At 42.9% G+C, this 22,746-nt stretch overlaps 1 protein-coding gene across 4 annotated transcripts in view; it reads right to left on the bottom strand.

Moving 5' to 3' along the window:
• Cfap53 (cilia and flagella associated protein 53) overlaps positions 1-22,746 on the bottom strand; it is a 73,348-nt gene that overhangs the window by 38,487 nt on the left and 12,115 nt on the right. For 3 of the 4 annotated variants that reach the window (XM_021150573.2, XM_085833519.1, XM_085833518.1), the window contains exons 3-6: positions 22,266-22,439; positions 18,501-18,804; positions 17,779-17,997; positions 16,072-16,288 (exon numbers count right to left, since the gene is read on the bottom strand). In XM_021150573.2, the coding sequence (XP_021006232.1) occupies positions 16,072-16,288; positions 17,779-17,997; positions 18,501-18,804; positions 22,266-22,439 (914 nt within the window). The remainder of the gene's footprint in view (positions 1-16,071; positions 16,289-17,778; positions 17,998-18,500; positions 18,805-22,265; positions 22,440-22,746) is intronic. The other variant, XM_085833517.1, reaches the window with a different exon arrangement.

Genomic DNA, 22,746 nt, shown 5'->3' with positions numbered 1-22,746 from the left:
CATAATAACAAAAAGCCAACATTCACTTGGAAACTAAACAACACTCTACTCAATGATTCCTTGGTCAAGGATGGAATAAGAAAGAAATTAAAGACTTTTTAGAGTTTAATGAAAATGGAGCCACAGGCTGGCGAGATGGCTCAATGGGTAAGAGCACTGACTGCTCTTCCAAAGGTTCTGAGTTCAAATCCCAGCAACCACATGGTGGCTCACAACTACCCGTAATGAGATCTGACAGCCTCTTCTGGTGTGTCTGAAGACAGCTACAGTGTACTTACATATAGTAAATAAATCTTTTTTTAAAAAAAATTAAATTAAATTAAAAAAAAGAAAATGGAGCCACAACATACCCAAACTTATGGGACACAATGAAGGCAGTCCTAAGAGGAAAACTCATAGCCCTGAGTGCCTCCAAAAAGAAGTTAGAGAGAGCATACACTAGCAGCCTGACCAGACACCTAGAAGCTCTAGAACTAAAGGAAACAAATTCACCCAAGAGGAGTAGACGGCAGGAAATAATCAAACTCAGGGCTGAAATCACACAAGTGGAAACAAAAAGAACTATTCAAAGAATCAACCAAACCAGGAGCTGGTTCTTTGAGAAAATCAAGATAGATAAACCCTTAGCCAGACTAACTAGAGGGCACAGGGACAATATCCTAATTAACAAAATCAGAAATGAAAAAGGAGACATAACAACAGAACCTGAGAAAATCCAAATCATCATCAGATCCTACTACAAAAGGCTACACTCAACAAAACAGTCCCATTTCCCCTAAAGAAATAGAAGCAGTCATCAATAGTCTCCCAACCGAAAAAAGCCCAGGACCAGATGGGTTTAGTGCAGAGTTCTATCAGACCTTCAAAGAAGACCTAATTCCAGTTCTTCACAAACTGTCCCACAAAATAGAAACAAAAGATACTCTACCCAATTCATTCTATGAAGCCACAATTACTCTGATACCTAAACCACACAAAGATCCAACAAAGAAAGAAAACTTCAGACCAATTTCCCTTATGAATATCAATGCAAAAATACTCAATAAAATCCTCACAAACTGAACCCAAAAACACATCAAAACGATCATTCATCATGACCAAGTAAGTAGGGTTCATCCCAGGGACACAGGGATGGTTTAATATACAAAAATCCATCAACATAACAAACTCAAAGACAAAAACCACATGATCATCTCGTTAGATGCTGAGAAAGCATTTGACAAAATCCAATACCCCTCCATGATAAAGTCTTGGAAAGATCAGGAATTCAAGGCCCATACCTAAACATAATAAAAGCAATATACAAAAAACAAGTAGCCAACATCAAACTAAATGGAGAGAAACTCAAAGCAATACCACTAAAATTAGGGACTAGACAAGGCTGCCCACTTTCTCCCTACCTATTCAATATAGTACTTGTAGTTCTATCCAGAGCAATTCGACAACAAAAGGAGATCAACGGGATACCAATTGGAAAGGAAGCCAAAAAAAAAAAAAACAAAAACAAAACAAAACAAAAAAACCAACAAATTGGAAAGGAAGAAGTCAAAATATCACTATTTGCAGAGATATGATAGTATATATAAGTGACCCCAAAAATTCCACCAGAGAACTCCTAAACCTGATAAACAGCTTCAGTGCAGTAGCTGGATATAAAATTAACTCAAACAAATCAATGGCTTTTCTCTACACAAAGGATAAATGGACTGAGAAAGAAATTAGGGAAACAACACCCTTCACAATAGTCACAAATAATATAAAATACCTTGGTGAGACACTAACTAAGGAAGTGAAAGATCTGTATGGTAAGAACTTCAAGTCTCTGAAGAAAGAAATTGAAGAAGATCTCAGAAGATGGAAAGATCTCCCATGTTCATGGATTGGCAAGATTAATATAGTAAAAATGGCTATCCTGCTGAAAGCAGTCTACAGATTCAATGCAATTCCCATCAAAATTCCAACTCAATTCTTCACTGAGATAGAAAGGGCAATTTGTAAATTCATCTGGAATAATAATAAACCTAGGATAGCAAAAACTCTTCTCAGAATCTCTGGTGGAATCACCATGCCTGACATTAAGCTGTACTACAGAGCAATTGTGATTAAAAACTTCATGGTACTGGTACAATGACAGACAGGTAGATCAATGGAATAGAACTGAAGACCCAGAAATGAATCCACACACCTATGGTCACTTGATCTTTGACAAGGGAGCTAAAACCATTCAGTGGAAAAAAAAAAAAAAAGACAGCATTTTCAACAATGGTGCTGGCACAACTGGCAGTTATTATGTAGAAGAATGCGAACTGATACATTCTTATCTCCTTGTACAAAGCTCAAGTCTATGTGAATTAAGGAACTCCACATAAATCCAGAGACACTGAAACTTAGAGAGGAGAAAGTGGGAAAAAGCCTCGAAGATATGGGCACAGGGGAAAAATTCCTGAATAGAACAGCAATGGCTTGTGTTGTAAGATTGAGAATTGACAAATGGGACCTCATAAAATTGTAAAGCTTCTGTAAGGCAAAAGACACTGTCAATAAGACAAAAAGGCCACCAACAGATTGGGAAAGGATTTTTACCAATCCTAAATCTGATAGGGGACTAATATCCAATATATACAAAGAGCTCAAGAAGCTGGATTCCAGAAATTCAAATAACCCCATTAAAAATGGGGTACAGAGCTAAACAAAGAATTCTCAACTGAGGAATACCGAATGGCTGAGAAGCACCTGAAAAAATGTTCAACATCCTTAATCATCAGGGAAATGCAAATCAAAACAACCTTGAGATTCCACCTCACACCAGTCAGAATGGCTAAGATCAAAAATTCAGGTGACAGCAGATGCTGGCAAGGATGTGGAAAAAGAGGAACACTCCTCCATTGCTGGTGGGATTTGCAAGCTTGTACAACCACTCTGGAAATCAGTCTGGAGGTTCCCCAGAAAATTGGACATAATACTACTGGAAGATCACCTTTTTTAACTGGACAAGCTGCCACATTAAACCTAGAATCTCCACTCAGAGGGCCCATGTCAATAAACTCAGTCTGGTCAAATTTTATGTTCCTTCACCATTATCTCGCACCCTTAAAATCCATTCCCACACATATTCCCCAGACTTCTGCTTGAATGAATTAGCAAACTCATTAAACTCCTTTGTAGTGTAGCACATTTCTTCATGGTCTACACTTTCTACCTTCCCTCTAAGGGCCTGCTTGTCCTTGAGTCTGGTTATAGGTCTAGAAGAAATTATTGGTGGGCCTTGGGGGACATCAGTATTGTCTTGCCCAGCATTTTCTTTTCTTCAGTGTGTATGTGTGTCTTTTTTAAAGGTATAATTTGTTATATGTAAGTACACTGTAGCTGTCTTCAGACACACCAGAAGAGGGCGTCAGATCTCATTACGGATGGTTGTGAGCCACCATGTGGTTGCTGGGATTTGAACTCAGGACCTTTCAAAGAGCAGTTAGTGCTCTTAACCACTGAGCCATCTCACGAGCCCCCCAGCATTTTCTTCAGAGAAAGTCACTGCTAGTTTATCAGACTCTTGAGGGATTAATTTCCTCATGTGAAAGAGGCATTATTTCATGGGGTGTGGCTGAGGGTACTGCTTCCTCAGGTGAGGTAAAGACTTAAGGATCTGAAGATTCAAAGTTCTCAGCTTCAACAGGGTCTTTCCACACAAGTGAGATAACACAGCCAAGTGAGATAGCCCAGATCCAGAAAGACAGATATTGCATGTTCCCTCTTATGTGGATCTCGTCTTCAAATCTTTCATTTGTGTGTGTAACATCAAGTAACTTTAGTAGGTAGGAAACTAGTAAGGCACTTGTATTAGTCAGGGTTCTCTAGAGTCACAGAACTTACGGATAGTCTCTATATAGTAAAAGAATTTATTGATGATTTACAGTCGGCAGCCCAATTCCCAACAATGGTTCAGTCGCAGCTGTGAATGGAAGTCCCAGGATCTAGCAGTTACTCAGTCTCACACGGCAAGCAGGCGAAGGAGCAAAAGCTAGACTCCCTTCTTCCAATGTCCTTATATTGTCACCAGCAGAAGGTGTAGCCCAGATTAAAGGTGTGTTCCACCACACCTTTAATCCCAGATGAAAGGTGTAGCCCAGATTAAATCTCCTTAAACTCGGAGATTTAATCTTCTGGAATCCATAGCCACTATGGCTCAAGATCTCCATACCAAGATCCAGATAAGGATCTCCAAGCCTCCAGATAAGGGTCACTGGTGAGCCTTCCAAATCTGGAATGTAGCTCATTCCAAATATAGTCAAGTTGACAACCAGGAATAGCCACTACAGCACTATTGGGGAAAGGTGGAAGACAATAAGGAAAGTGAAAGAATAGGACACAGATTTTATGAAGGAGGATCAGAGAATAATGGAAGAGGGGCTAGATTCAGATTAGGAGATGGGACAATAAGGAGTGGTTAGAAGAAATAGTTAACCCCAATGAGATAGATTTAAAAAAAAAAAAAATCACATGGAAACCTACTATGTTTAGTGACATTGCTTTTGTTTTTTTGTTTTTTTGTTTTTGTTTTTTTTTGAGAGGCAATTCAACCTTTTTTAATTTGTATTTTTTTTAATTTTTAATATTTTTTATTACATATTTTCCTCAATTACATTTCCAATGCTATCCCAAAAGTCCCCCATAGCGCCCCCCACTCCCCTACCCACCCATTCCCATTCTTTTGGCCCTGGCATTCCCCTATATTGGGGCATATAAAGTTTGCAAGTCCAATGGGCCTCTCTTTCCAGTGATGGCCGACTAGGCCATCTTTCAATACATATGCAGCTAGAGACAAGAGCTCCGGGGTACTGGTTAGTTCATCATGTTGTTCCAACTATAGGGTTGCAGATCCCTTTAGCTCCTTGGGTACTTTCTCTAGCTTCTCCATTGGGAGCCCTGTGATACATCCAATAGCTGACTGTGAACATCCACTCCTGTGTTTGCTAGGCCCCGGCATCATCTCACAAGAGACAGCTATATTTGGGTCCTTTCAGCAAAATCTTGCTAGTGTATGCAATGGTGTCAGCGTTTAGAAGCTGATTATGGGACGGATCCCTGGATACAGCAGTCTCTAAATGGTCCATCCTTTCATCACAGCTACGAACTTTGTCTCTGTAACTCCTTCCCTGGGTGTTTTGTTCCCAATTCTAAGAAGGGGCACAGTGTCCACACTTTGGTCTTCATTCTTCTTGAGTTTCATGCGTTTATCAAATTGTATCTTATATCTTGGGTATCCTAAGTTTTGGGCTAATATCCACTTATCAGTGAACACATATTGTGTGAGTTCTTTTGTGATTGTGTTACTTCACTCAAGATGATGCCTTCCAGGTCCATCCATTTGGCTAGGAATTTCATAAATTCATTCTTTTTAATAGCTGAGTAGTACTCCATTGTGTAAATGTACCATAATTTCTGTATCCATTCCTCTGTTGAGGGACATCTGGGTTCTTTCCAGCTTCTGGCTATTATAAATAGGGCTGCTATGAACATAGTGGAGCATGTGTCCTTTTTACCGGTTGGGACATCTTCTGGATATATGCCCAGGAGAGGTATTGCTGGATCCTCCGGTAGTACTATGTCCAATTTTCTGAGGAACCTCCAGACTGATTTCCAGAGTGGTTGTACAAGCTTGCAATCCCACCAACAATGGAGGAGTGTTCCTCTTTCTCCACATCCTCGCCAGCATCTGCTGTCACCTGAATTTTTGATCTTAGCCATTCTGACTGGTGTGAGGTGGAATCTCAGGGTTGTTTTGATTTGCATTTCCCTGATGATTAAGGATGTTGAACATTTTTTCAGGTGTTTCTCTGCCATTCGGTATTCCTCAGGTGAGAATTCTTTGTTCAGTTCTGAGCCCCATTTTTTAATGGGGTTATTTGACTTTCTGGAGTCCACCTTCTTGAGTTCTTTATATATATTGGATATTAGTCCCTTATCTGATTTAGGATAGGTGAAGATCCTTTCCCAATCTGTTGGTGGTTTTTTTGTCTTATTGATGGTGTCTTTAGCCTTGCAGAAGCTTTGTAGTTTCATGAGGTCCCACTTGTCAATTCTCGATCTTACAGCACAAGCCATTACTGTTCTATTCAGGAATTTTTCCCCTGTGCCCATATCTTCAAGGCTTTTCCCCACTTTCTCCTCTATAAGTTTCAGTGTCTCTGGTTTTATGTGAAGTTCCTTGATCCACTTAGACTTGACCTTAGTACAAGGAGATAGGAATGGATCGATTCGCATTCTTCTACATGTTAACAACCAGTTGTGCCAGCACCATTTGTTGAAAATGCTGTCTTTCTTCCACTGGATGTTTTTAGCTCCCTTGTCGAAGATCAAGTGACCATAGGTGTGTGGGTTCATTTCTGGGTCTTCAATTCTATTCCATTGGTCTATTTGTCTGTCACTATACCAGTACCATGCAGTTTTTATCACAATTGCTCTGTAGTAAAGCTTTAGGTCCGGCATGGTGATTCCACCAGAGGTTCTTTTATCCTTGAGAAGAGTTTTTGCTATCCTAGGTTTTTTGTTATTCGAGATAAATTTGCAGATTGTACTTTCTAATTCGTTGAAGAATTGAGTTGGAATTTTAATGGGGATTGCATTAAATCTGTAGATTGCTTTTGGCAAGATAGCCATTTTTACAATGTTGATCCTGCCAATCCATGAGCATGGGAGATCTTTCCATCTTCTGAGATCTTCTAGAATTTCTTTCTTCAGAGACTTGAAGTTTTTATCATACAGATCTTTCACTTCCTTAGTTAGAGTCACGCCAAGATATTTTATATTATTTGTGACTGTTGAGACGGGTGTTGTTTCCCTAATTTCTTTCTCAGCCTGTTTATTCTTTGTGTAGAGAAAGGCCATTGATTTGTTTGAGTTAATTTTATATCCAGCTACTTCACCGAAGCTGTTTATCAGGCTTAGGAGTTCTCTGGTGGAATTTTTAGGGTCACTTATATATACTATCATATCATCTGCAAAAAGTGATATTTTGACTTCATCTTTTCCAATTTGTATCCCTTTGATCTCCTTTTGTTGTCGAATTGCTCTGGCTAGGACTTCAAGTACAATGTTGAATAGGTATGGAGAAAGTGGACAGCCTTGTCTAGTCCCTGATTTTAGAGGGATTGCTTCAAGCTTCTCACCATTTACTTTGATGTTGGCTACTGGTTTGCTGTAGATTGCTTTTATCATGTTTAGGTATGGGCCTTGAATTCCTGATCTTTCCAAGACTTTTATCATGAATGGGTGTTGGATCTTGTCAAATGCTTTTTCCGCATCTAACGAGATGACCATGTGGTTTTTGTCTTTGAGTTTGTTTATATACTGGATTACGTTGATGGATTTCCGTATATTGAACCATCCCTGCATCCCTGGGATGAAACCTACTTGGTCAGGATGGATGATTGTTTTGATGTGTTCTTGGATTCCGTTAGCAAGAACTTTATTGAGGATTTTTGCATCAATATTCATAAGGGATATTGGTCTGAAGTTTTCTATCTTTGTTGGGTCTTTTTGTGGTTTAGGTATCAGAGTAATTGTCTCACAAGAGACAGCTATCTTTGGGTCCTTTCAGCAAAATCTTGCTAGTGTATGCAATGGTGTCCGCGTTTAAAAGCTGATTATGGGATGGATCCCTGGATACGGCAGTCTCTAGATGGTCCATCCTTTCATCACAGCTCCAAACTTTGTCTCTGTAACTCCTTCCATGGGAGTTTTGTTCCCAATTCTAAGAAGGGGCACAGTGTCCACATTTTGGTCTTCATTCTTCTTGAGTTTCATGCGTTTAGCAAATGGTATCTTATATCTTGGGTATCCTAAGTTTGGGGCTAATATTCACTTATCAGTGAATACATATTGTGTGAGTTCCTTTGTGATTGTGTTACCTCACTCAAGATGATGCCCTCCAGGTCCATCCATTTGGCTAGGAATTTCATAAATTCATTCTTTTTAATAGCTGAGTAGTACTCCATTGTGTAAATGTACCATAATTTCTGTATCCATTCCTCTGTTGAGGGACATCTGGGTTCTTTCCAGCTTCTGGCTATTATAAATAGGGCTGCTATGAACATAGTGGAGCATGTGTCCTTCTTACCGGTTGGGACATCTTCTGGATATATGCCCAGGAGAGGTATTGCTGGATCCTCCGGGCTTTTGTTTATTTTGAGACTGGGTCCACTGTGTAGCTCTGACTAGCCAGAAGCTTGCCATGTAGACCTGACATGTCTTGAACTCAAAGGTCTGACGGTCTCTGCCTTATGAATACTGGAATTAAAGGCCTATACTACCACTTCTGGCAGAAACCTGTTACTTGGTTATTTTAACATTTTTTAAAAAACTGGATGTGGGGAGGAGACAGAGACAGAGACACACAGAGAGAGAGAGAGAGAGAGAGAGAGAGAGAGAGAGAGAGAGAGAGAGAGACTGAAATTGAGGTTAAGATTAAATGGAGTTATCTACTACACAGGGTTCATACAAACACAAACCTTCTACTGTCAAACAAAAATCCCACTGGTAGTTATGGAATTTGAGGTGTTGGTCAGGAGGCCTCCAGAGACACCCTCCCAACAATAGAGGTTAAAGTAACCGTTCTTAAAACCAGTTGCTGACGACAGCAAATACTTTGGTCATAAAACATAGGAAAAAACAATCTGGTACCAATCTGGAAACTTATTCCCTGATGGCTAGCTTTCACAGTACTAGAAGATGCCACATAGGCTGCAGGGGGGGAAAAGGTCATCAAACGTCTTATTCGGATGTTCACCTTGTGAGCTAAGGCAGTAACAGCCAGATAAGGCATGCCCACTGGTGCAATAGTGGTAGAACCGTTATGAGATATACCAACTGCTTTCTGATTGGATTCAAACCCTGCTCCAGAGGGAAAAATGCATGGCTGCTACTGCAGAGCTGGTCATGATCCCATGGCTGGAGAGTTCATAGGTACTGGGGAAATGTTAATTTGCTCAATTTACATGGTTTTGAACTGCCTTACAAGCACTTCTCTCTACATTCATGTGGGGCATTGGGCTATACAAAAACAGCCTGGTTTCCAGTTGAGGCTAGATGTTGAACCCTAAGACCTGGTGGTGATAATTCACCTACATAGGACGAAAGTAGTTCTCTCATGTCTCCTGGAACACTGGCTCCTGTCTCAGTTACTGCCCCCCCACCGCCCCCACAAGAGAAGCATGGCTAGTAGTCACGTAGGCAATGTCCCAAGTTTCTGACCTTCAGCTAAACTCCTTCCCAGTTATCTACCAACAGAAAAGATAGCAGCATACTTTAAGAGGGGCTGTTTCTCTCACTCCTCTCCTCTCTAGCTCTCTTTGTCTTCTCCTCTCCTCTCTCCTCCTCTCTCTCCCTCTTACTCTCTAGCCTTTCTTCCTCCCTTTCCCCTTTCTCTCCTCTTGGCCATGGCCAGTATCTCTCTCTCTCTCTCTCTCTCTCTCTCTTCACCTTCTCTCCTTTCTCCCTGCCTTTCTATAATAAAGCTCTAAAATCATAGACAGTCTCTGCTCATCAAGGTCCGCTGTGCCGACTCTCGCCTGTGTGGGAACCTCTCTCCCCTAAGCCGTCTCCCCCATAACCCCGGGGCTACAGGGTCAGGGGCTGCCCTGGTCAGGTCAGGCCCTGGGCCCCTGGTCAGGGGCTGCCCCTTGTCCACCCCTGTTGAGTGGGGTCAGTGGCTTTGATGCTCACCCGGGGGCTGAGTGGAAATTGTCTGACAGCCCTCCCACATCTGCCTGCCCAAAGCATAGAAGGAATTCTGGCCAGGTGCGGGGCTATTCTCCCTTCCCCCTCCTTCCCCTGCCCCCTTTCTAGTTCTCACACATTCACAGATTAGCTCAGCTCTCAGTCCCCATTGGAGAAGCTTCTCTTTGCAGTAGATGACTAATAGAGACTTGCCATTTATCAAAGTTCGGGGAACAAATAGCTGTGGAGTACTCAGTCCCAAATAGGATAACTATGTCACTCCACCTCTCAGGACAGAGAAGATCATGAAGGTGGGGGAGGGGGGTGGCAGGGGAAGTTGTAAGAGCTAGAGGTCATGAACTAACAGCAGCTGTGATTGCCGGCAGAAGACCTGCACAAGATCAAGCCAACCAATGGTCCAGCATGCAGAGGAAGGGGGTCATTTGAAGTCACTCTTGGATGAAAAACTATTGATAGGTATTGATGGCTTCTGGGAAAGGGAGAGTCAGTTTTCTCCAGGGATATGACACTAGGTAGATTGATCATTTCCCAATGATGGGTTTATATCCATGGTCTTTCAAGTAGCACTTTAACTCAGTGGGCTATTTTTTTTTAAGGATATGAAGTTGAGAGGAGGATATTGAGGGGGATCCGGGAGGAGTTAGGGGATAAACACTGGGTGGCTATGACCAAAATACATAATATACATATACAAAAGTCTCAAACAAGTTTCTTAAAAAGCACATCTCACACAAATCAGGCAAGGCTGCACATGATTTTAACCTCAGCACGCAAAAGATTCAAAATTTAAAGTTAGCCTGGGCTACATAGCAAGACTGGGATAAAACAAACAAACAAATAAACAACAACAACAACAACAAAAACACCCCAAGGACTAGTAGTCTAGTTCAGGGTGAGAGCCTGGTTTCGTTCATTGTAAATTGCCGTGATAAGATACAATGAGGTCAACAGGGGGTCTGGCTATGGGGAGCTGGCATTTGGCTAAATGAGAGAATGCTCTTAGGACAAGTGCAACTGCTTGCAAATAAAGATAAAGGGAGCTCGCTTCTGTGTGGTGGATGTCAATCAAGGGACAGCAGAGTCAAGAGACAGGCAGTTATATGTTCAGATTTTGAAGGAGGTTTGGAGGAACCATGAAAATAAAAATGCTGCGGTTCCATCAGTTATGGAATATGTTCAGGAGACATGGCCCCTGCCTCCCAGAAAGGACACAAAAAAATTGGCTTCTTGAAAAAAATAGGAGAAAGGCTAAGAGATAGATATACAGCTGCAGGACTTCGATGCATTCCCGTTTTTACTTTTGGTTTATGGAATCTTAAATGGGATGCTATAGATCATCAGCCGTTTCCTCGAAAAATGGCAGACTCTGTCAAATAGGATCCAAGAGGGTGTCTGGCTGCCTGGGCTTTGCCCCTCTGGTTACAGGGCAGCCCCACAGCTGCAGCTCCAACAGAGCCCTGGACCCTGGCGAAACAGAGAGGCAAATTCAATTCACCTGCCATGCTGGTCCTGACTCATCTGACGCCTTGGTCGCTGCTGCTGAAGAACATGACTGTACCCTTCTTCAGCCTAGGCAGGCTGGTTCAGACCATTCACCACTGAGGCGGGGCCACCTGCTGTGCTACTTCTCACCACTCTCCTTTGATGTTACACTGCCTGCCACCTGCCTGAGACCAAACCGGTTCTCCAAGATCTTCAGGAGTTAGCTGCAAACTGTGAATTTCTGCTAAAAGGCTGTTCTGACAACTTCACAAGAAACTTGGCGTGACTGGGGATGGGCTCCCCTCTTTATAAGCGCAGATTATCATTAAATATTTGAGCCTTGACCAGAATCCTGTCTTGGTTCCATCTCTCCCGTCCGCCTAGTTTCCCTTCTCTTTTAGCTCCAAGATGCCTCCCAGGTTCGAACCCGGACATGAGTGCCGCAGGCCGGCCCCAACACATGACCATGAGGATGCAGGCACCCAATCCATGGCAAAATTGCACCTTGGGTCTAGGCTGCCATATTTGTGGGAGAATATACTCACTCCTTCAGCACAAAATCTCATTTGGGAAGAGAGATTTAAGTGAAGACACAATTTTTTGGTTTGGTTTGGTTTTTTCTGTATAGCTCTTGTTATCCTGGAACTCACTCTGTAGATCAGGCTGGCCTCAAACTCAGATATCCGCCTGCCTCTGCCTCCCAAGTGCTGGGATTAAAGGCATGCACCACCACTGCCCGGGGACACAAATGGTTTTGACTGCTTTCCTATGCTTGAATGACCTGATCCACAGAATCCAACCCAATGGTGTGAGACTGTGACTTTAAGCCTTTAAAGATCAAACAAGCTTTTCCAGTCAATGGCACCATACAATTGGGAGTATCCTCATAGAAAATACCTGCCTCTTTCTGATTGGCTCCCCATGGAAATATCTGGGCTCAACCTTGTTATTCTAAAACATGTTTATAGAATTATGCCAAGTTCAGGTGCAATGTATTCTAGCTCATGGGTTGCTATAACCACTGATATGTTCCTGGGTATGGGATCTTAACAAGGGGTTGGCAGCCAATCATACTACCCTTTTTGAGCATACCAACAAATTAATATTGCTGCTTTAAGGGCTCTGAGAGAATAGTCCTCCAAAGGGGGAAAAAAAAACAAAAAACAAAACAAAAAACACCTGGTCATTAACTGAGATTTGTCAAGGTCAGCAGAACTGTACCCAGACATTGTGATATGGCTCCTACAAACAGCCCCTAGTGAGGTGTGCTATAGCAGGCAGGAAGGCCATACTGGCTTTCCAGTTTTTCTAGTCTTGTCTTTGAACAGAATGACTGAAATAACCCAGGCCAGAGGCCAAGGTGTTTTGTTTTTCTTCTCAGTCAACTTCCAGAGACTTTGTATGCAAAACTGCTGTAGGACCTGGAAGTCAAGTTACAGCTGGGCATTTAAGAAAGAAGAAAGAAGTGGATAAAGTCCCGGGTGAACGTGAATTGTCCGCATAAGCACAGCCAAGTCATAGACCCCAGTGCCTCGGACTCAAGGGGACTGCCAGGCCCTCCTGTGGCCCAAGAGCAGATGTTGAAAAATGTCTGACCTCTAGCTAATACCAGTGCGTGCATAAAATATCAACCGCAGGCTAGACTGTTCTCTGAGAGTCCCTCTGCTCAGCTAAGCTAACACACCTAATTAAAGTGCTGAGGTTTGCTGCGGGATCCTATTGGTGCATTTCCAGAGAGTGCAGGACTCAGCCCTGCTTTTCCCTGTGTGTCTGTCACTTCTTCCTCCTCCATTGCCTCAGTGAAGTTAGTCCCTAAATTGTACAGGTCACATCAAGGAACAAAGGCTTTAATTTTTTTCTTATTAACATTCCTCAGTAGGTATTGAATTTTGAATTGTGTTATGTTAGAAGGTTTGATTATTGGTTAATGTATTATTGTTAATGTTTGAGTTGTTAACCTGAGTTTCATTTAAAAAGATCACAAAACAGATTTTTCACCTGGGATTAGGGCAGAATTTCCAATACTTTCTGAAATGGTCTTCCACATAACTCTGCTAATTTGAACTGTGTGAAGTGGCTGGCATTCTTACATAATCTTGATGATTATAAAATAAAAACATCAGTCAACTCTGAAAACATTGAAAGTGCTATTGAAGGAGGAAAATTACCTGAACTCTTCAACTCAGAGTCCTACCCCTCCCATCTGGAGACTGTTCCCGGAACACTCCTGAACTTTTCACCCCAGAGTACATTCCTGAACTCTTCACCCCAGAGTCCGACCCCCTCCCAATTAAAAACTGTTCCAGGAACATTTTTTAGATAAGGGTCTCCTGGAACAAACCTAGTCCTACCCCTCCTAACTGAGGACTGTTCCAAGAACATTTTTGAGATAAGGGCCTCCTGGTACTACCCCAGAATGTTCCAATAGATCGGGTACATTGCCAAAATATAGGACACGACCCCTTGGTTACGTAAAACACCCTTGGCAAAACCCCTCAGTTAAGCAAACTTGTACTTTTCCCTGCCCCACTCCTCCCCTTGGTTTTTTTCTATATAAGCCTGTGAAAAATTTGGGTCGGGGTCGATTCTCCTCTACACCATGCCTGGTGTATGAGTTTAGACCCCAGAGCTCTGGTATGTGCTTTTTATGTGCTTTCTTGTTGTTGCTTTATTAAATCTTACTCTCTACATCTTAAGTTCGGTCTCAGTGCCTTCTTGGGTACGCAGCTGTCCCGAGGCTTGAGTGAGGGCCTGCCCTCCGGGTGTCTTTCACTATCAGCCCTTCATTGTCAAATATTCACTCAAGATTTCATTCTTGGGCTGAAGAGATGGCTCAGAGGTTAAGAGCACTCACTGCTCTTCTGGAGGTCCTGAGTTCAATTCCCAGAAACCACATGGTGGCTCACAACCATCTGTAACAAGACCTGATGCCCTCTTCTGGTGTCTGAAGACAGCTACAGTGTACTTACATATAATAAATAAAATAAATCTTTTTTTAAAAAAATTCATTCTTTATGTAAAATAAGTAGGTAAAACCATTTTGCTTGTATCTTTAATAAATAATTATATATATATATATATATATGAAAAATAATTATTTAAAAATAGATTTACTTATGATATCATTTCATGTTGGATCTGTGTACCTATTTTATCTACTCATATATGTGAGGTCATTTAACAATTTCCTGAGAAAAAGGGGTCACAAGTGGGAAACTTTAAGAAGTTATAATCTTGGGTCTAGAGAGATGGCTCAGTGGTTAAGAGCATTGATTGCTCTCCCAGAGGTCCTGAGTTCAATTCCCAACAACCACATGGTGGCTCACAACCATCTGTAATGGGATCCAATGCCCTCTTCTTTTTTGGTGTGTCTGACAAAAGTAACCATGTACTAACCTACATTAAAAAAAAAAAAAGTTTTAATCTTGACATACTGAGACTTTAAGATTGGTGGTCTTCTTGAGACCCTTTGAGCATCTAACTGAAAGGCTTTGCATTCGAGAGCAAGAGGGGTGCTAAGGTAGATTATCCTCTTGGGTAAGAGATTTATTAGATGAAATATTAATTTTCATAAGAGCAGGAAGAGAACAGCATGGTGGGAACTCTGGGGAGAGCTGAGAACCATGTAATGTAGTAGAGGCCCCTTCAGTAATCCACAGTGCACACTTATAGTCAGACTCTCTCTGATTCCCAGGTGATGAGGGAGGAGAGAAAGTCTTGCCAACTGGGGAAGGAATATATTATCTTGAGGATATGGCATGAGTAGAGAGGAGAGACCCTCTAGTTTATGTGTATCTGTCATACAGTTTGGAGTGTGTCGGTCTAGGGCCAGTATACAGAAGCAGCTAAAGGGAGGAGGAAGATAGGCAGGGTCTGAGCACTGTCTGGTCTGGGTTCTAACAGAGAGTTAGTAGAATCCATCTCTTAGTAGTATGGGACAACCTGGTCCAGGGAGATCCATGATATGCGGGGTAACTCAGTCTGCCTGTACTTGCAGACGTCTTAAACTAAAGCTCACTCTCATAAGAATAACTGAAACTTCTTCATGAAACTCCTGGGGACTGAGGTCTGAATGCAGATAGTAAAGGGAGGAAGACCTCCTCAAACTCTGAGAATGGTCTCTGAATGGAGACCCTTCTGGTCCCTCAGTCATCTGAAATGTCAAAAGGTCACAGTGAGAGTCTTGGAGAGAGGAGACACTTTGAATGGGGGAAACACAAAGAGCCTCGAGGGAAGGGGACATCTGAGTGGACTTCAACAGATAATTAGGCTTTCTCAAGGTTCAGCACCTCACAGGCTTTAAAAAAAAAAAAAAAGGCTTAGGCAAAGCTATGGAGAGAAACACCTTCAAAAAGAGAAAGAAAAGAGGGGCAGATGAGAGGGAGGAGAAAGAGGTTCGGATCTCTGTCCCTCACCATTTTGTATCATTTATCATCATTGAGGTAAATGGTACTCAAAGCACACACTGTTCTTAGACCTTGAGTACACCTCCCCCAGAACCCAGCAGTTGTAGGGGGAGGAGCTGCTAGGATAGGAAGTTTCTCATTCATTTATGTCCTGTGTTCTAATTAGATAAGATTTGCAAAAGCAGGAGTCTTAGTACTTGCAACATTCATGGAATTTCACAGATACACTCCTAAATATTTTGGTTGTCCAAGTAAGAGCATGGGCAGGGGTCGGGTGGGGGGTGTACAGGAGGACCGTGGTGGGAGGGGAAATGAGAGCACGGAATAATACTATGCATGTATTAAAATATCACAGTGAAATGCGTCATTTCGAATTGAATGTTAACGAAACAATTAGCTTTTAAAAAGTAAAAGCAAAAGAGAAGAAAGATATAACCTGGCTCCTTACGTCTTTCTTGAACTTGGAGTTTTCTTGTACTCATGACTTCATTCATGAGTTGCTTCCTTGCCTCCCTTTGGAGTGCCAGCTCCTGATCCTTCTCAGCCAACTTCTTTGCCTTTATGTCCTCTAGTAGTCTGTTGAGTTCTTTCTCCTGGGCTTTTTCTTCCTTTCGTCGCTGCATTAGATAGTCATTGTATATCTTCTGCTCTCTTCCCATTTCTTCCTACATGCATAGAATTTAACTCATGTCATTAGAACACATCAGTGAGGAAGAACAAGAATATTTTTTAAGTACATGATAATTCATTTATTTGGTATGTGAGTGTGTGATGTGTGTGGGTGGTCACACATGTGCCATGGTGTGTGTGTGTGTGTGTGTGTGTGTGTGTGTGTCAAAGGACAACATTCTAGACTAGGCTTTCTTTCTTTCTACCTGGGGCTAGAACAGACTTGATGGTAGTCTCCTATCTTCTGAGCCTTCTTGTCAACCCCATGGTCATCATTAAAAGCAGTTTTACTAACAGGTACAATCCTAATCTTGTGGTGCTATATACTCAGGCATTCACTGATATACTATTGTGTCTCAGATTTTCTTCAAAGGACTCAGAGTGATTGTAGGTATAGACAAAACAGGAATGGATGCCAGGCAGTAGTGGCGCATACCTGTAATACCAGAACTTGGGAGGCAGAGGAAGGCAGATTTCTGAGTTTGAGGCCAGCCTGGTCTACAGAGTGAGTTTCAGGACAGCCAGGACTGCACAGAGAAACCCTGTCTCGAAAAGCCAAAACAAACAAACAAAACAGAAAAAAAAAAAAAAAACAAGAATGGACTTTACTTGAAGGTTGCTAAAGCTTGTTAAGGACATAAGGGGGTTCAGACCACTGTTTTATATCTGTTGGAAATGTTTGAGAACACATTTTCAAGTAAGTTGGTTCAAGTACACTTTCTCAAAGAGTTTCCTAAAGTACTTGTTAGCACACTCCCAACAGGAGTGTGAAAACTGCTACCCTACAATGGGTGGATCTGAACATCAACAAAGAGACATTTCACCTAAGAGACTCTAGGGAGGGCAAATAAGAACATATGAAACATCGGTCAACATCATTAACCATTAGGGACATGCAAATGAAAGTGATATGAGATATTAGTCAGCATGTACAATAATAAAGCAAAAGGGGTGACAATATCAAATGCTAAAGAGAATGTGAAGAAACTAGAGTGCTCATGAATTGCTGGAGGGACTAAAGCTATCTTTTAAAATCTTCCCTTCCTTCCTGACTCGTTTCCTCCCTCCCTCTCCCTTCCTTCCCTTCATCCTTTCCTCCCTTCCTCCCTCTTTCCCCCATCCCTCCCTCTCTCTCTCTCTCTGTCCCTCCTTCCCTTCCTCCCTCTCTCCCTTCCCCCTTCCTCCCTCTCTTCTTCTGGCCTCCTCTCCCTCTCTCCCTCCCTCCTCTCTCCCTCTGTCCTTCCCTCCCTTCCTCCCTCCCTTTCTCCCTCTTTCTCCCTCCCTCCTTCCTTCCCTCCCTCCCCCCTTCCCTCCCTCCCTCCCTCCCTCCTTCACTCCCTCCCTCCCTTCTTCTGGCCTTCTTGTCTAGACACTGAGCTCGGGGCCTTGCACAATGAAACACAATGAAAGTAACAAATCATAATAAGACTGACAACTCAACAGACAATCCCACAGGCATCTAGCAAGCACTAAATAAGCATCTTACTCTCTTCTGCTTCTTCTTATCTGCCTCATCTTGTAAGTCTTGAAGGGCCCTTCCCACAAGTTTCATGTTCAAGTCCAGGTCCTCTCTGTACTCCTGCTGCATAGACTCTATCTTATCCTGCACAGCTTTTTTCAAACTGCTCCTAGTTTCCTGTCTTCTCTTCTGCTTCTGGAGTTTTTCTTGTTCATCCTCTCGTTTGATCTGTGCTTTGTTCTGCTCCTAAGGAGGAGTAATGGAGACAAATCAGCATGGCTGAGCAAAGTGAGTAAGACCATGCTTTTGCAGTAAGGGAGGAGCCTAAGGGATTTCTTGGAAATGCATACACACAATTCCATTTAGAGGGGCTGTGGAAGTGGAGCTTGCTTTTTAATACAAGTGAGTCAATAATAAAGCTTTGTGGAGATTTCTCTACATGTAGTTGTAAAGTAAGTATTACGTAGGTGCATAGTCCCAAAACGACCCCTCTGAAAAGGGTAAAAGGAAATGATCTTGGATCCCAGTGCTAAACATTCACCATCATGCTCAACATGCTTGCCCAGTCTTCTGGGCTTTATGCTTCTATGCACATCTATCTGTACACCTATTCTTAAGCAGCAGTGAAACTTCAAACATGGAAATGTGCTTAATAGACCAGCCCCATACTCCAAGCAAACTATATTAACAAGAGGGCAAACTGCTACACCCATAGAGCCCATCGCTACAGGGCCTTTGAAAAGGCTCACCAGGATGCGGGCCTCCTCTTCCTTCATCCTTCGTGCCCCCTGCCTTTGTGCCTGGATGCTGGTCACCTGAGCATCCAGACCCAGGCGTGTATTTTGTACCAGCTCTCTCTGTCTCTTCTCCTCTTGGGCTTCTCGCCTTTCCTTCGCTAATCTATCTTCCTCCCAAAGCCTGGCAAACAGCTGCTCTTCCACCAGCTTTTGCCTCTTCAGCTCCTTGTTGAATTCTATCTGCGCATTCCGTTCCTCGATCACCTTTTTCTCATGGATGCTAGCCAATTTAGTGCGGAGCTCCTCACAGCGTTCCCTGAAAGGGAAATTTTAAAAGAGTAAACCCTGGGCATTTTATGAGGCGCCGCTGTCTTTAGGCATGTGTCTTCACAGTACCAAAATAACCCGGATGCGGACATCCAGACATTAAAATGTGAGGAGAGAGCAGGGAGAGAGGCAGGCCCACAAGGATGTCACAAGATGCAAGTACTGCCTTCAGGCAACACAAGCTTTGAATCCTTGCTCTGCCGATTCCTGTATGACTGCGGATCAAACCTTTTACTTACCTATCTAGGTGTGGTAGTGCATGCCTTTAGTTACAGCACTGGGCAGGCAGAGTTCTTTGAGTTTGAGGCCAGCCTGGTCTACATGTTCTGGGACAGCCAGTGCTACATAAAGAAAGCCTGTCTCAAAAGGAAAATGAAAGAAACGAACAAAACAGAATTAACTCATCGCAGCCAGTTGACTCGTCTTTAAAACACCTACCCAGAAACCTGTTCCCTCTGGGTTCCTGGGTCTGAATCCACTCTGACCAGCTGTGCCCCAACCTGTGACCCGTGCTGGGCAGCACCTTTCTTTCCTACTGCCCCCTGCTAGGAGGGATCGGGGCAGTGTGTATTGTTAGTGGGAAATCTATAGACCCGTTGTCAGTGGTAACCATTTCGTGGTTCTCAGGGCCACATCTTGTTCTGATTTTGCTGGTTTCTCATACCCGCTGGCCTTTGAATTTCTGACCTCCTTGAATTGTCAATGTCATGAAAATGAACTCTCATATTTCCTGTGCGTTCTGCACGTAAAGTGAGAACTTACATGGCCACATATTCCTAACTGCCGCTCAACAAGACATGCCCTTGGCCCACTCAGACTCAGTGACTTGGGAACCTTATTTCATTTCTCTTGAGTCAAGTGAGCTACTCTTCTATCTGAGAGTTTGACATAAATCTCAACATTTATTGAAGCCAGGAACGGTGGCAGTCCCAGTACTTGGGAGGTTGAAGGAAGAATATCTTGAATTCAGGGCCAGCCTGGGCTACAGAGTGAGTTTCAAGCTAGCCTAGATTACAATGTCAGACCTTCTCTTGAAAATTATCCATTTGGGCTGGAGAGTTGGCTCATCAGTTAAAAGCAGCTCCCATAGCGGACCCTACTTTGATCCCAGCCCCCACATAGCAGCTCATAGGTGTCTGTAACTCCAGTTCCAAGGCCTTCCTGGGCACTAGGCACACATGTGGTGCCCTTACATCCATGCAGGCAAAATGTTCGAAAATATAAAATTATAAAATAGCAAACTCATTTATTAATGAATTAAAAAGTGTCCCGACCTGCAGGACATGGACGGGGAATCACCTATGGAGAGAATGGGGGACAAGAAACTCAAAGAATGGACAGCAAGTCAGGAGGTCTGATCAAGCTGACAAATTTTTATTTATTCCACACACGTTATATACTCATAGGAGCAGGAAGGGGGGTGAAATGGGGTCGCTTTGTCTCTGGGTAATGCACCTGTTCCCAGGAACAGGATATTGACTGGGTAAACAGTTCAGCAGGAAGATCAGAACAGAATGGGTTATTAGGCACCTATCCACAAGATTTATAGCTATTTGTTCTCCGCTGACTTCAGGATCTATGTCTATTTGTACTCAGCTGGGCTAGTACTTTCCCACAGAGGCCAAGACTTTGTGCCAGCAAGTACTTAAGGCAGTTAATGTTCAAACAAGGTTGTTCCCAACAAAAAAAAGACTCTATTTTAAACACTTCCAGGAAATACTGAACTTTTCAAATCTCTTCTGAGGATTGAAATCTTAAAATTAAAAGACATATGAAACTGATATTCATATCAAGTGACAATCACTACATTGAAGGAGTTGAATAACAAAAAGAAAGCAAAATGAGGAAACAAACCTGAGGATATAATAACAATTTTAAAGGTTTGGGGTTTTTTATTATTATTATTTTCTTTAAGTGTGTGTGTGTGTGTCTGTTTGTCTGTCTACATGTGGGTATGTGCACATGTACCAATGGAATCTAGAAGAGGATATCAGATCCTCTGAAGCTGGTCTTACAGATGGTTGTAAGGTGCTGGATCTGTGTGCTACAAACAGAACTTGGGGCTTCTGTAAGAGCAGCACAGAGCTTTTAACCCCATGACAGCAAATCCTCAATGTCCATCTCCATCAGAGTCCAAGGATCTGAAAGTGATGGGTCTTTGTAGTCTGTGCCAGGAAGTGGATCAGAAGTCCAGGTGATCAGAAAAGACCCTGGGACCAGCAATAACTAGACGACAAACTGGGACCTACCACATACTTGGCAGATGGCAAGAAGGCAGCAGCAGGGGGACAGACCAATTTTACTAAACACTTCCTGGGACAAGTTCAAAGAACTTGTCTCCAACAGCAGTGCTGAAGTGGATAAGTAATAGCTTATTTGGCACTTGACACTTTCATGCTTGGGAGGCAAGCACAGAGTGCTAAAACAGAATTTTAAGACAAACTGAGCCGCTGTACATTTAAGTGACCTATGATGTGATTACCAAGATTTAAAGTGTGGTTCCTGAGTACACCTTCGAGGGCTATAGTTTACTGTGAGTTAGCATTCCTACATCATTTTTTTAATATACCAGCTAGAACGCAGGATTGTCCATTTAAGACAGTGATCACCCTTAAAGAGGCCAGATTCCACAGCCTGAAGAGACCAAGCTGTGCCCCCCACAACTGCCGCCTGTGCACAGAGAATTCAAGGCCAATCTGTGTGCCTAGTTTATCCTGGCTCTTCTGTGCCTTTTGTTGAACTAAATCACTAATGTGAAGCATCCACCAGCCTCCCAAAAGTTAGGGAAGTCTCATGTTTCCTCTGTCCATGAGGTTGCTCTGGGGGCTTCCTCTGTGCCCAACTCCCACCTATCCCAGGTGTTCCCAGGTCATGGGGGCTGTCTCCCTCTCCTTCCTCTTCCCCTCCTCTCTCTCTTCTCCCTCTCCTTCCTCTCCCCTCCTTTCTCTCTCCCTCTCCTTCTCCCCCTCCTCTCTCTCTTCTCCCTCTTCTTCCTCTCCTCCTCCTTTCTGCCTCCCTCTCCTTCCTATCCCCCTCCTCCCTCTCCTTCCTCTCCCCTCCTCCATCCCCTTCCTCTCCCCCTTCTCTCTCTCCTCGCCCTCTCCTTTCTCGTCCCCTTCTCTCTTCTCCCTTTCCTTCCCCTCCCCCTCCTTTCTCTCCCCCTCTCCTTCCTCTCCCCCACCCCCTCTCCTTCCTCTCCCCCCTCCCCTATAGGGCCCCATTTGTACTCCTCCACACTGTACCATTTTCTGTCTAATGTTGTCCCTCCCACCTGAAGAATATCCGTCATGGTCTTGAGGCTCTTTCTCCTAATGACTGCCATTACTGAAAGGAACCATGTGTCTGCTTCCCTTCCTGGACTAACCACGGCTGTTTTGTTGTTCTCTCCGTCATATTCTACATCACAAGCCCAGGTTCATCTGCTGCTTGTGTCCTCTTCCAGATCATTACCTGAACTGCTGGTCTAACTTTTCAGCTACAAACTCCTGCCTCTCCTTTTCCTTCTTCTCTCTTAATAACTTGGTTCTCTCTCTCATTTTGTCTTTTTTCTCTTCAATGGTTTCTCCTTTCAATTGCATTTCAGAAAAATACTCGTTTTCTTCTGATGCCAAAAGTTCACGTAGCCTGAAACAAACAAAAACAAAAACAATTAGGTGATTAATTAATCAAAATTATCATTCAAACTGAGTTTTGGTCTACTGAGTTTCTGAATTAGTGTTTAATCATGTTTTAAGAAATGAAAGGCCACTCACTATGAGGTTGAAGAAACAAGTCAGTAAAGAGCTTCCCTTGCCAGGCAGTGGTGGCACATGCCTTTAGACCCAGCACTTGGAAGACAGAGCCAGGCAGATTTTTGAGTTCAAGGCCATCCTTGTCTACAGAGTGAGTTCCAGGACAGCCAAGGCTACACAGAGAAACCCTATCTGGAAAG

Source organism: Mus caroli, unplaced genomic scaffold (genome assembly GCF_978045245.1).
Source record: "Mus caroli unplaced genomic scaffold, Mus_caroli_1 scaffold_19, whole genome shotgun sequence".
Lineage (NCBI taxonomy): Eukaryota > Metazoa > Chordata > Mammalia > Rodentia > Muridae > Mus > Mus caroli.
Note: the sequence above shows the minus strand (reverse complement) of the source record. Positions and strands in the feature narration are given on the sequence as shown.